The 12,683-nt window shown below is 39.5% G+C and overlaps 1 protein-coding gene across 5 annotated transcripts in view; it reads left to right on the top strand.

Annotated features, from left to right (window-relative positions):
- The window catches only part of RTN3 (reticulon 3), a 59,677-nt gene that overhangs the window by 41,197 nt on the left and 5,797 nt on the right, over positions 1 to 12,683 (top strand). For all 5 annotated transcript variants that reach the window (XM_019812579.3, XM_019812580.3, XM_019812581.3 and 2 more), the window contains one exon: positions 11,089 to 11,296. In XM_019812579.3, coding sequence (XP_019668138.2) covers positions 11,089 to 11,296 — 208 coding nt within the window. The remainder of the gene's footprint in view (positions 1 to 11,088; positions 11,297 to 12,683) is intronic.

The following is a 12,683-nucleotide window of genomic DNA, read 5'->3' on the forward strand; positions in this document are numbered from 1 at the left end:
TTGCTCGCTCGCTCGCTCGCTCTCAAAATAAACTTTAAAAGAAAAAGCAGAAATTTTTAATTTTGGTGAAGTACTATTTATCATTTTTTCTGTTATATGTCATATGTTTATTGTTATATATAAGAAGTCTTCCCTAAACCAAAGTTTTCTTCTAGTAGTAATATGGACTAGATTTTACATTTAAGTCTGATCTTTTTCTATTAATTTTTGCATATCATGAGATACTGATCAAAGTTTGGAGTTTTTTGCATATGGGCATCTATGTGCAACACTATTTGTTAAAAATTCTCCACTGATTGATTTTGCAACTTTGTCAAAAAATAATTTGTTCATATATGCCTCGGTCTATTTCTGGACTTTGTATACCATTCCATTGCTCTTGTCTCAAAGTCATTGCTACACCATCTTGATAATGATAGTTTTATAGAGTCTTGAAATCAGATAGTGTTAATCTTCCAACTTTGTTCTTTTTCATAGTCAGTTTGGCCTTTCTAGGTCCTTTGACTTCCCATAGGAATTTTAGTATCACTTTGTCCATATCTACAAAAATACCTTCTAGAATTTTGATTGCAATTCTATCGAGTTATAGATAAACTTGGGGACAATGAAGAGTTTAGCAATTTTGAGTTTTTTAACCCATGAAAACAGGATCATTTTCCATTAATTTAGGTCTTCATTAGTTCCTCTCAACAATGTTAAATATTTCAGTGTATGGATCTTAATACATCTTTTGTCAGATTTGTCAGGGGGTATAGCTCAGTGGTAGAGCATTTTGACTACCTCTTTTGTCAGATTTATATTTAAGTATTTTATATTTTCATGCTATTTAAAGTAGAATTTTTAGCTCAATTTCTGGTTAATACATGGAAATGCATGTATTTACATGGAAATATACATGGAAATATAGTTGATTTTGTATATTGACTCTATATTTTGCAGATTTGCTAAACTCACTTATTCTAGCAGCGTTTTGTAAATTGCATCAAATTTTCTGAATAGGCTATATGCCATCTGTGAATGGTAGTTTTAATTCTTTTCCGAGTTGAATGCCTTTTACTTCTTTTTTTTTTTTTTTGACTTACTATACTGGCTAGAACCTCTAATACAGTGTTCCATAGAAGAAGTGAGAAAGAACATTCTTGCCTCTTTTTAGGAAATATGTTAGCTCTAGGTTTCTTATAGATTCCCTTTATCAAGTTGAGGAAATTCCCTTCTATGACAGTAGTTTGCAGCTACTTGAAAGGTTGTTGAAATCTTGTAGAAAGGTTTTATCAGAGAGGATATTGGATTTCCTTAATTGCCTTTTCCGTATCTTTTGAGATGGTCATATGGTATTCTTACTTAGTTTTAGTTTATCAATGTGGTGAATTAATTTTTTTTTTTTAACGTTTATTCATTTTTGAGACAGAGAGAGACAAAGCATGAACAGGGGAGGGTCAGAGAGAGGGAGACACAGAATCTGAAACAGGCTCCAGGCTCTGAGCCATCAGCCCAGAGCCCGACGCGGGGCTCGAACTCACGGACCGCGAGATCGTGACCTGAGCCGAAGTCGGCCGCTTAACCGACTGAGCCACCCAGGCGCCCCTCAATGTGGTGAATTATATTGAATGACTATGAATGTTAAACCAATCTTCCATGTTCCTGATAAATCCCACTTGGTCTTAGTTCTTTTTATATATTGTTGGGTTTGATTTGCTAAAACTGTGTTAAGAAATTTTTGCATCTATACTCATGAGCAATATTATTGCTCTGTAGTTTTCTTGTAATGTCTCTGTATAGTTTTGGAGTCTAGACAGTGCTGGCCTTATAAAATGTGTTGGAAAACATTACCTTCTCATTTCTCTGGAAAATTCTGTGTGGAATTGGTATTATTTCTTGATAATGTTTGGCAGAATTCCCCAGTGATGCATCTGGACCTAGAATTTTCTGTGTGGGAAGCATTTTATTTATTTGTGTTTTATTTCTTTAGTAGGTACAGAATTAGTCATTTTATTTTCTGAGTGAACTTTGGTAGTTTGTGTCTGTGGAAGAATTTGTCCACTTTAAGTTATCTAATTTATTGGCATACTGTTGTTCATAATATTCCTTTATTATCCTTTTAATGTCTGTAGAATCTGTAGTGATGTCACCTCTTATTCTTGGTATTGGCACTTTTTGTACATTTTTACCTTTTCTATTCCTTTCCTTTCCTTTCCTTTCCTTTCCTTTCCTTTCCTTTCCTTTCCTTTCCGTTCCGTTCCGTTCCGTTCCTTTTCTTTCCTTAAGTGTATTTATTTTGAGAGAAACAGAACATATGCATGGGACAGAAAAAATCCTCAGCAGGCTCTGTGCTGTCATGACAGTGTAGGGCCTGATCCCTTGAACCCTGAGATCATGACTTGACCCGAAATCAAGAATCAGACACTGAACTGACTGAGCCACCCAGGCGCCCCCTTTCACCTTTTCTTGATCAATCTAGATAAAGTTTTATCTGTTTTATTGATAGTCTCAAAGTCTTTGCTTTCATTAATTTTCTCTGTTATTTTTCTGTTACCTGTTTAATTGATGTCTGTTCTGATTTTTATTATTTCCTTTCTTCTGTTTACTTGGTTCAGGTTGTCCTTTTTCTAGTTTTTTGAGACTGCAGCTGAGATCACTGATTTGTCATCTTTCTTCTTTTCTAACAGAGGCACTTTTATACTATGTATTACTTTAGTTGGATCCCACAAGTTTTGATTTTCATTCACTTCAGAATACTTCTAATTTCCCCGTTGATTTCTTTGATTCATGGGTTGTTTAGAAGTGTGTTGTTTACAAATATTGGAGATTCCCCCAATATCTTTCTTTACCAATATCTTTTGTTATCATTTCTAATATAATTACCTTGTAGTCAGAAAACATAAAAGTGACTTGAACCCTTTGAAATGTATTGGGACTGTTTCATGATCCAGGGTTTGGTCTATCTTGGTGAATGTTCCACATGTACTTGAAAAGAATATATATTCTGCTGTTGTGTGGAGTGTTCTATAAATGGCCAGAAGATCAAATTGGTTAATAGTGTTTAAGTCTTCTGTGTTTTTATTGATTTTCTGTCTACTTGTTCTACCAATTATTGAGAGAGGGGCGTTGAAATCCTAAACTGTAATTGTGGATTTGTCTTGTGTTTGTTTTTTTAACACCCTTAATGAGGTAATTCCAATACTATACAATCCATCCATTTAAAGAGGATAGCTAGAGCCACCTGGCTGGTTCAGTTGGTTAAGCATCTGACTTCAGCTCAGGTCATGATCTCACAGTTCGTAGGTTCGAGCCCTGCATCAGGCTCTGTGTTAACAGCTCCAAGCCTGGAGCCTGCTTCGCATCCTGTCTCAGTCTCTTTCTGCTCCTCCCCATTCACACACAGTCTCTCTCACTCTCAAATATAAATAAACATTAATTTTTAAAATTTAATTTTAAAAAGTGTACAACTATATGTTTATCACTATCCAATTTTAGAACATTTTAGTCCCCCCCACACACAAGAAAGAAACCCCATACGCATTAGCATTCGTTTCCCATCTCCCACCACTACAGCCCTAAACAACTAATCTGTCTGTCTCTCTAGATTTGCTTATACTGGATGTGTTACATAAGTGGAATCATGCAATATGTGCTCTCTTGTAACTGGCGTCTTTCACTTAGCCTGATGTTTTCAAGTTTGAGCCAGTTCGTAGCAGGTAGCATTAAGAACTTCACTTCTTTTTATTGCCAAACAATAATTACGTTGTGTGGGCATATACTGCATTTTATTCATCTGCTCATCAGTTGATGGACATTTGGATTGTTTCCACTTTTTGGCTATTATGAATTATGCTTCTGTAAATATTGGTGTACTCAAATTTTTGTGTTGTCATATGTTTTTATTTCTCTTGAGCAGAATTGTCGGGTCATATAATAACTCTATGTTTAATTTTTTGAGGAACCGCCAAACTGTTTTCCATAGTGGCTGTGCCATTCTTCCTTCCCACCAGGAATGTTTGAGGGTTCCAATTTCTCCACATCCTTGCCAGTATTTGTTACTGTATTCTTTATTATAGCTGTCCTAGTGGGTTCATTGTGGTTTTGGTTTGTATTTCCCTAATGACTACTGATGTGTGTAACATCTTTTTATGTGATTATTGGCCATTTGTATATCTTTGGAGTAATGTCTATTCAGATCCTTTATTTTTCGGTTGGGCTATTTTTTAATTATTGAGTTATAATTCTTTATTCCTACCACATTCTGGACACAAATACCTTATCAGATACATAATTTGCAAATGTATTCTTTCATTTTGTGAGTTTTCTTGCCACTTTCTTGGTACTGTTTATAGAACAAAGGTTTTTAATTTTGATACAGTCCCAGCTTATCTGTTTTTTTCTTTTGTCACTTGTGCTTTTGGTTGAGAAATCATTGCCTAACCCAAGATCACAAAGATTTACTCCTATTTTGTTTATCTTTTGATTTATCTTGGTGAATGTTCCACATGTACTTGAAAAGAATGTGTATTCTGCTGTTGCTGTGTGGAGTATTCTATAAATGTTGATGTAAATGTTCTATAAATATTAAAAAAATAAGCTTTTATCTTAATTCTAGTTAATTAACATAACAGTGTTATATTCATTTCCGGTGTACAATACGGTGACTCAACAGTTTATACAACACCCTGTGCCCATCACAGGTGCACTCCTTCCTTAATTTCCATCACCTATTTAACTCCTATTTTCTTCTAAGAATTTTAAGACAGTCTCTCACTTTTCTAAAACAACCATTTATCTCCTTCTCTTGTCCCCACCCCGGCTGAAGTCCTCAGCACCGTTTTTGTTGAGAAACTGGAAGCATTCAGAAAGAAATCCCTCTTCTTGCGATCTTCATGTCTATGGATGAGCCTGTGTCTCTCCTCATCTTCTTCACTGTGTGGTTCTGACAAGGGTCCGTCCCTTCACCTGGGTTCTGGATCGCTGTCCCTCCCTTCTGAACTTCGCTTCTTCTGCCCCCCATCTTCAACCTCTTCCTGCTTGTGTCTGCGTATAAACATGCTTGAGTGCTTCCCGTCTTTAAAGAGCTGACCCTTGGTTCCAAATGCCCCACTCCCCTTTGCAGCCAAACTTCTCAGACATTTCCTCTCACGCTGCCTCCACGCTGCCTCCACGCCTCACCACTGCTTCCTCTGCTCCTCCCTCCAGTTGCTCCTTCCCGTCACTCCGCTGCACAGCTTTCGTCAGATCACCAGCTGTCTCCGTGTTGCCAAATCCAGGGTTACTTTTTTCCTTATTCGAGCTTGGCAGAATTAGCCAGTTTCCACACCTCCCCCTCAGAGTACTCCTCTCTCCACCTCTGTAATCCCATACTCTTCCTAATCCTCCCCTACCTCCCTGGTTGTTGCCTCTGTTCCCATTCCCTAGCTCCTCTAGTTTTATTCAATTATGAAATACTGGAGTACCATAGAATTAAGAGCTGGGCCTTCTTCCCTATCCATATGAGGTAACCTCATCCATTTTCATGACTTTCAAATATTATTTGTGTGCTAGTGACTTCCAAACGTGTCTCTGGCTCAGACCTACTTTGTGTGTTGCACACTGGTAGATCTGACTGCTTTCTTTAATAATGGTATCTCTAAACATGGATCCCCAAATTAACATGCTCTGTACTCTGCTCTTCCTCACCTCAGTGAATAACACTGTAGCCATCCATTTGTTCAGACCCCAAACCTATGTGTCACCCATATTTCTTCCCGGTGTCATCTCCCACATCCTGTCACCAGGTTTTCCCTGTTCTACCTCCAAACCGTAGCTCATGTCTGTCCACTCCTCCATCCTGACTGCCCCCATCCTAATCTAAGTGACAACCATCTTGCATTTGAACATCCATGTTAGCCTTCTAGGGAGTCTCTCTGCCTGCACTTTTGCCCCACCCTTTTCTATATGGTGAAAGCGTTCCTCTTCTTAACATACAATATATCATGTTATACCCCTGCTTGACCTTTAGTGGCTCCCGTTTCACTTGAGGTTAAAATCCGTGCTGCTGACCTTGCTCTGTGAAAGTGCTCCGTGATCTAGCCCCGGCCAGTCTCTCCAGCCTTGTCACACCATTCCCCTGGCTTTCTGCATGGCCAGCTCCTTCTCATTTTTCATATCTCACCTTTCATGGCGGTCCTCAGAGAGGCTTCCCCTGACCCGTAGCTCCAGTCATGCCTGTGTGCACACCGTTATCCTCATCGTGGCACGATGGGTTCATATCCTTATGGGTCTCGGGTACAAATGACACTTGCCTCGTCTGTTATTCATGCCTCTCTTCCCCCCGGAAACTAAGTAAGGTTCTTGTTTGCTTTGTTCACTGCTGTATTATATTCCCGGTTCTTAGTGCTTGCCTGGCACATGGTGGGCACTTAATTAAAGCTTGCTGAAAGAAGAGAGGAATGGGAAAGGAAGGAAAAGAACACATTAAAAATAAAGAATTCCCAGGACGCCTGGGTGGCTCAGTCAGTTAAGTGTCCGACTTCAGCTCAGGTCATGATCTCATGGTTCGTGAGTTCAAGCCCCACGGCGGGCTGTGTGCTGACAGCTCAGAGCCTGGAGCCTGCTTCGGATTCTGTGTCCCCCTCTCTCTGTGCCCCTCCCCTGCTCACGGTCTGTCTCTCTCTGTCTCTCAATAATAAATAAATGTTAAAAAAAATTTTTTTTAAATAAGGAATTCCCTGCTTTACTTTTTTTAAGTCTATTTATTTGAGAAAGCATAAGTGGGGGAGGAGCAGAGAACAAGAGAGAGAGAGAGAGAGAGAGAGAGAGAGAGAGAGAGAGAATCCCAAGCAGGCTCTGCTCTGTGAGCACAGAGCCTGACGAGGGGCTCAAACTCATGAAACCATGAGATCATGACCTGGGCCGAAACCAAGAGTCAGATGCTTAACCAACTGAGCCACCCAGGCGCTCCAGGAATTTCCTGCTTTAAAAAGTTCTATACTGAAGTAGTAAGAGCAGATTCATGAAAGTAGGAGGGAGAAAGAACATCTTATGGAACTAAACCATTGCAGCTTCTTGGTGCCTTCCTGATTGTGCAGCAAACACTGAAACCCAGTATGAGGGCTTCACCATTTTAAACTTTTGGCAGCTGCCTCATTTCTTCCCTTTGTCCTCATGTGTTTCATCCTCCTAACTCTTCCTCGAGGATCAGAGGGCAGCATTTCCAGATGTACCACGTTCCTTTCGTTAGTATTGTATCCTCAGAATCCAAGTCCACGGTACTTGATAGGATCTAGGTGCAGGAACTGGGCCTCTCATAGATTGAAAGAGATTATCAGGACACAAATGCAAACTGGCTATTAGCTTAGCCCATGTTTTAAGCATTCAATAACAGATCTGAAGAGCTGCTGTAAATAAAGTGATCTGTGCTCTGAAGAAAAATAAAGCAGAATAAGGAGATGGAGCGTGATCAAAGGAAGGGGAGGTTAGGTAGGGTTTGCATTCTGGGGGAAGTAGCCCATGAACCAGGACCCAAAAGGGAAGGAGCAAGTCACGTGAAGTTGTGGAGGAAGAGCATCCCAGACAGGTTTGAGGTATTAACCAGCTTGTGCTAACTTCCCCTCTGTTATCCCCTGCCGTTAATCGGTGTGTCCCTTTTCCAGACCAGACCGTAATTCTACCATTGATTATAAGGCCCAGCCCAGGGCCTTCTATACTATTGTGCAGATTATATACTGCACACCTCTAGGGGGCACCACTCACATGTGTTATTGCAGGTTTGAATGTTTCTTATGCCAGTTTTCCAGCAGATGGCAGTAAGGTTCATGAGGACAGGGTGGCTTTTGTTCATCTAGGTTTGCATATAGGCTAGTGTCATTACCCCTCTTTCCTTCTGTGATGCATCCAGGTCTTTTTCTCTCTGGGCTCCAGTCTTATCCTGTAAGCTTTTCTTTCTTTTTTCTCTTTCTTTCAAACATTTGAAACTTAAAAAAATATATTTTTTAACGTTTATTTATTTTTGAGACAGAGAGAGACAGACCATGAACAGGGGAGGGTCAGAGAGAGAGGGAGACACAGAATCCGAAGCAGGCTCCAGGCTCTGAGCTGTCAGCACAGAGCCCGACACGGGGCTCGAACTCATGGACCACGAGATCATGGCCTGAGCCGAAGTTGGACCCTTAACCGTCTGAGCCACCCAAGCACCCCTCAAACATTTGAAACTTAAAGAAATGCACGTATAGTACAAAAAACTCCCATATAACCTGCGCTCTAGTTTACCAGTTGTTAACATTTGCCTACTTTTGCTTTATCACTGCGTCCCTCTCTCCATAGGAGAGCTGGTTGCAAACATCCTGCCCCTTTACACCCTGACTTTGGAATGTGTGGGGGGGGTTTTTGGTTGTTTTTATTTTTGTTTTTTTGAGCAAGAATTTTGTTTTACATAGCCGCAGTACACTTACCAAATTTAGGAAATTTAACACTGATACAATGCAGTTAACCCTTGAACCTCACAGTTAACGGGCTCTGACCTCCATGTAGTTAAAAATTCACATATAACTTTTGACTCTCCAAAAACTTAACTACTAATAGCATACTATTGACTGGAAGCCTTACCAATAATATAAATAGTTAACACATATTTTGTATGTTATGTGTATTATATATTGTATTCTCACAATAAAGTGAGCCAGAGAAAAGAAAATGTTATTAAAGTCAAAAGGAAGAAAAAATACATTTACAAGTACTATACTGTATTGGGAAAAAAATCCATATGTAAGTGACCCATGCAGCTAAAACATGTGTTGTTCAAGGGTCCTCTGTACTTTTATCAGTTATGTAATCCGCAGTCAAATTTTGTCTATTGTTCCAGAGGTGTCCTTTATAGCTATTTTTACCCCTTTATCCAGCATTCAGTCTTTGATCACATTTGGATTTATGCTTTGAAACAGCCTCACTGTATTTTAATTTTTGTTATTTTTTATTGAAGTACAGTTAGCACACAATGTTACATTAATTTCAGGTGTACAATATGATCCAGCAATTCTGTACATTACTCAGTACTCATCACAATAAGTGTACTCTTAATCCCCTTCACCTGTTTCACCCATCCGCCTCACCCCCTCCCCTCTGACAACCACCAGTTTGTTTTCTGTATTTAAGAGTCTGCTTTTTGTTTGTCTCTTTTTTCTTTGTTCATTTCTTTTGTTTATTAAATTCCACATATGAGCGAAATCATATGGTATTTTCCCTTTTATGTCTGACTTACTTCACTTAGTGTACCCTGTAAATCCATCCATGTTGTTGTAGAATCCTCAATCTTAGTTTGCTGTTTTCTTACTAGATTGAGGTTCTGTGTTTTTGGCAAGAGTATCGTAGAAGTGATGTTGTGTCCTCTGTGCATTACACCACGAGGCACATGGCCTGTTTGTTCCATTCCTAAGCATTCTATGTTGAAACCATACTTGTGGTCTTAGGAACTGTGACATGTATGTACTTGGATGCTGACTGTAGGAATCCAGCTTAGTATTTGCTCTCCTAAGAAGGTAGCACTCTGCTCAGCTTTCCTGTCCAATCAAGTGAGCCTGACTTGCCTCCCAACTCTTCCTTTGCAATGTCATTACCTGGGACTCTCAGCTTCCCATCAGGAGTCATCATACCTCTTATCTCTCCTAGTGTCACATCCCTCGGCTGGAATCTCTGAACCAGTGATTACTTCTTCTGTACAATCAGCAAATCTTTAGTGTGAACGTTACAAGTTAGGTTCCTTTGGCTCTGGCAAGGTTAGGCTTCAGAGGAGAGTATTGTGTTTGAAGATGGGAAGAACTAGGTACCAGGGGGCCCACTTGAACAGATTCAAGTTCGTTTTACCCTCAATCACAGTCTTCCGGGCCTACCGTATTTTGATTGTAGTTAAAATTTGAGTGCTTATTGTATGTCATTTACAGTGCTAAGCATTCTACTGCATTAGCCTTATATAGTCCTTAAAACAACTCTAAGAACTAGATACTACTTTCTTTATTTTACCAAAGAAAAAATAAAGGTTTAGAAAGGTCAGTTAAGACAATACAACTAAAAATTACCAGGACTCTAAACTCCTGTCTCCAGTGCCAAAGCCCTTACTGTTCTTTATAAACAGAAGAATCCTACAGTAGGGCCATTAGTGTTGAAATTAACCTTCACAGATTGAAATTCAAATGTAGTGTCATTGCTAGATACGAGATAATTGCTAGCAACTTTTACACACATATTTTGAGGTGTCTGTAAATAGAAGAACTTAGATTTTTCCAATTTGGATGTCCCCTGCCATAAGAGCCACTTGCCTAAGACAGCCTTGGTTTGTACCTGTTTCATAACAGTTATTAATAGTGGCCCCATTCATTTGCAGAGGTATTGGGGTTTTTTTCCAATTTTTTTAATGTTTGTTTATTTTTGAAAGAGAGACAGAGCCTGAGTTGGGGGAGGGGCAGAAAGAGAGGGAGACACAGAATCAAGAGCAGGCACCAGGCTCTGGGCTCGAACCCACAAACCATGAGATCATGACCTAAGCAGAAGTCGGACATTTAATTGACTGAGCCACCCAGGCACCCTCAGAGCTATTATGGTTCAGATAATGATACGGTCCCCTGCCCATAATCCTTCCTGAGTTCTCTTCAGATTAACAGAGAGACTGGTATATTTCGTTGTAACTAATGCTAATAGTTTGGTTTGTTTTTATCCATCACTCTCTCTGGCCCGGCCCAATTTACACATTAGCTTTGGTTTTACAGTGACCAAACTATAATTTATTGGCATGGTTTGCTTGATTTATTCAACAGTTATCAACACTTGCTGTACATCCTTTCTGCTGAAACATTTAAAGAAAATGACACTTTACCCCATTGTACTTCAGTAGCCATCTCTAAAAAAATAAGTTTCTAGTTTTTATGAACCTGTCCAGAAACCACAGGAACCTTTTGCAGTGTGGATCATCACTTCTGATATAATCTGGTTTTCATGTATCAGGCTCTCTTAAAGAGGGGTGTGCCTGCAATTGCATGCTAGTATCATGCTTCTCAGGTATGCAGGACACAGCCAAAGAGCGGTGCTGGCCACGTGGCCGCATGTAACCTATGTTTCCTTTTCTTTCGGCAGTGCACGATCTGATTTTCTGGCGAGATGTGAAGAAGACTGGGTTTGTCTTTGGCACCACACTGATCATGCTGCTCTCCCTGGCAGCTTTCAGTGTCATCAGTGTGGTTTCTTACCTCATCCTGGCTCTTCTCTCTGTCACCATCAGCTTCAGGGTCTACAAGTCTGTCATCCAAGCTGTACAGAAATCAGAAGAGGGCCATCCATTCAAGTGAGTTGAAGTATCACAAGTAACACTGTAAACTTTAGGAGGGGGTTTGCTGAGGCCGGTCAGGTCTGTAATTCAAACCTGACAGAGTCAAGAATTACAGGGCCTAATGCAGCTGATCACTTGCATGAACCATCACCTAAAAACCTGTCACTTAAAAAGTGGCCAAGAACTTTTTGACAAACTTACACTTTAAGGACAAAGAAGACAGTCTAAATTCCTGAGCAGGGTAGAGAGAGCAGGGCCTCCAGGACAGCACTCAGTTACATGGAGTCCCGAGGACATATTTAAGCTTCCACGCAGCTAAATCTTAAAGCAACTTTGAAGTCTAGATACTGAGCCTGCACTCTAGGCGATACCAGAATTTGATGTGTTTGCTCTTAGTTTTGTTACTGATTTCCTTTTTAATTTTCCTTTGGTTTTCTTAATACCAGGAGCAGGTCTTGATGAGATCAGTAGGTCATGCATTTTTAGAATCCACTTGCTAGCTTTCCTCATTGTGCTGTGATTTTAACAAATGTTTTCCTCACACTTCTCCTTTTGAAAATCTTAGTCTGTAAACATTTTTAACATTTGCAAATAACGGTTTTTTTCAAAACCCCTCTCTTAATAAGGAAAGAAACTCTTCTGTGACCTCTCAGGACTGTGACAGAATAGGTGTCTGGCTGCAGCTCTGGTCCTTTTATTTTCTCTTAGTGAAAATAGAACAGATAATTTAAACTGTATGTGGCATTAAAAAAGTTATTGCAAGTTAGTTTTAATAAATTAGTAGGTGTTCAGTGAGTGAATAAATTTTACTGTTTTGCCACAAGCTCAGCTGTCTTAGCAGGGTTTTCCTCTTTTGCATGACAGTGCCGTGGATTTTAAATGTGTATTGCTAAGTTGTATGAATTACAACATCCAGTTTTTGTTATTTTCGTATTTGGTTGTACATATTTTCCTGAATACAAAAAGTAAGCATGCCTGTTCCTTTTCTATTTTTCGAAGACTGTAGGCTCTTTAAGGCAAAAGCAGCCTTCTCTTTCCTGATGTGCCCAGCACATAGCAGAGGGTCTGATGCTCAGTAGGCACTCAGTAAGTACTGAGTGAATGAACGAGTTAGGAGCACATGGTTACGTGTCAGTTCTGTAGTGCATCTGGAAACAGATGGAAACAAACCCAGATCTTTCTGCCTTTTTCTATACTCGTTTACCCTAGTAAACTCAGTATCTGCACCTTCCTTTTTGTTAACAAATACTTTACAATGCCTCCTTTATCATTTTCAAGTGAGATTCATAGGTATCTACAAACAAAATTTCAAAAATAGACTGTATAATATAAAGGAATAAGATAAGCTATTCATAATAAAATAATATGTATCTAGTCAATATTAAACTGCTTGGACATGACT

Source organism: Felis catus, chromosome D1 (assembly GCF_018350175.1).
Source record: "Felis catus isolate Fca126 chromosome D1, F.catus_Fca126_mat1.0, whole genome shotgun sequence".
In the NCBI taxonomy this organism is placed as follows: Eukaryota; Metazoa; Chordata; class Mammalia; order Carnivora; family Felidae; genus Felis; species Felis catus.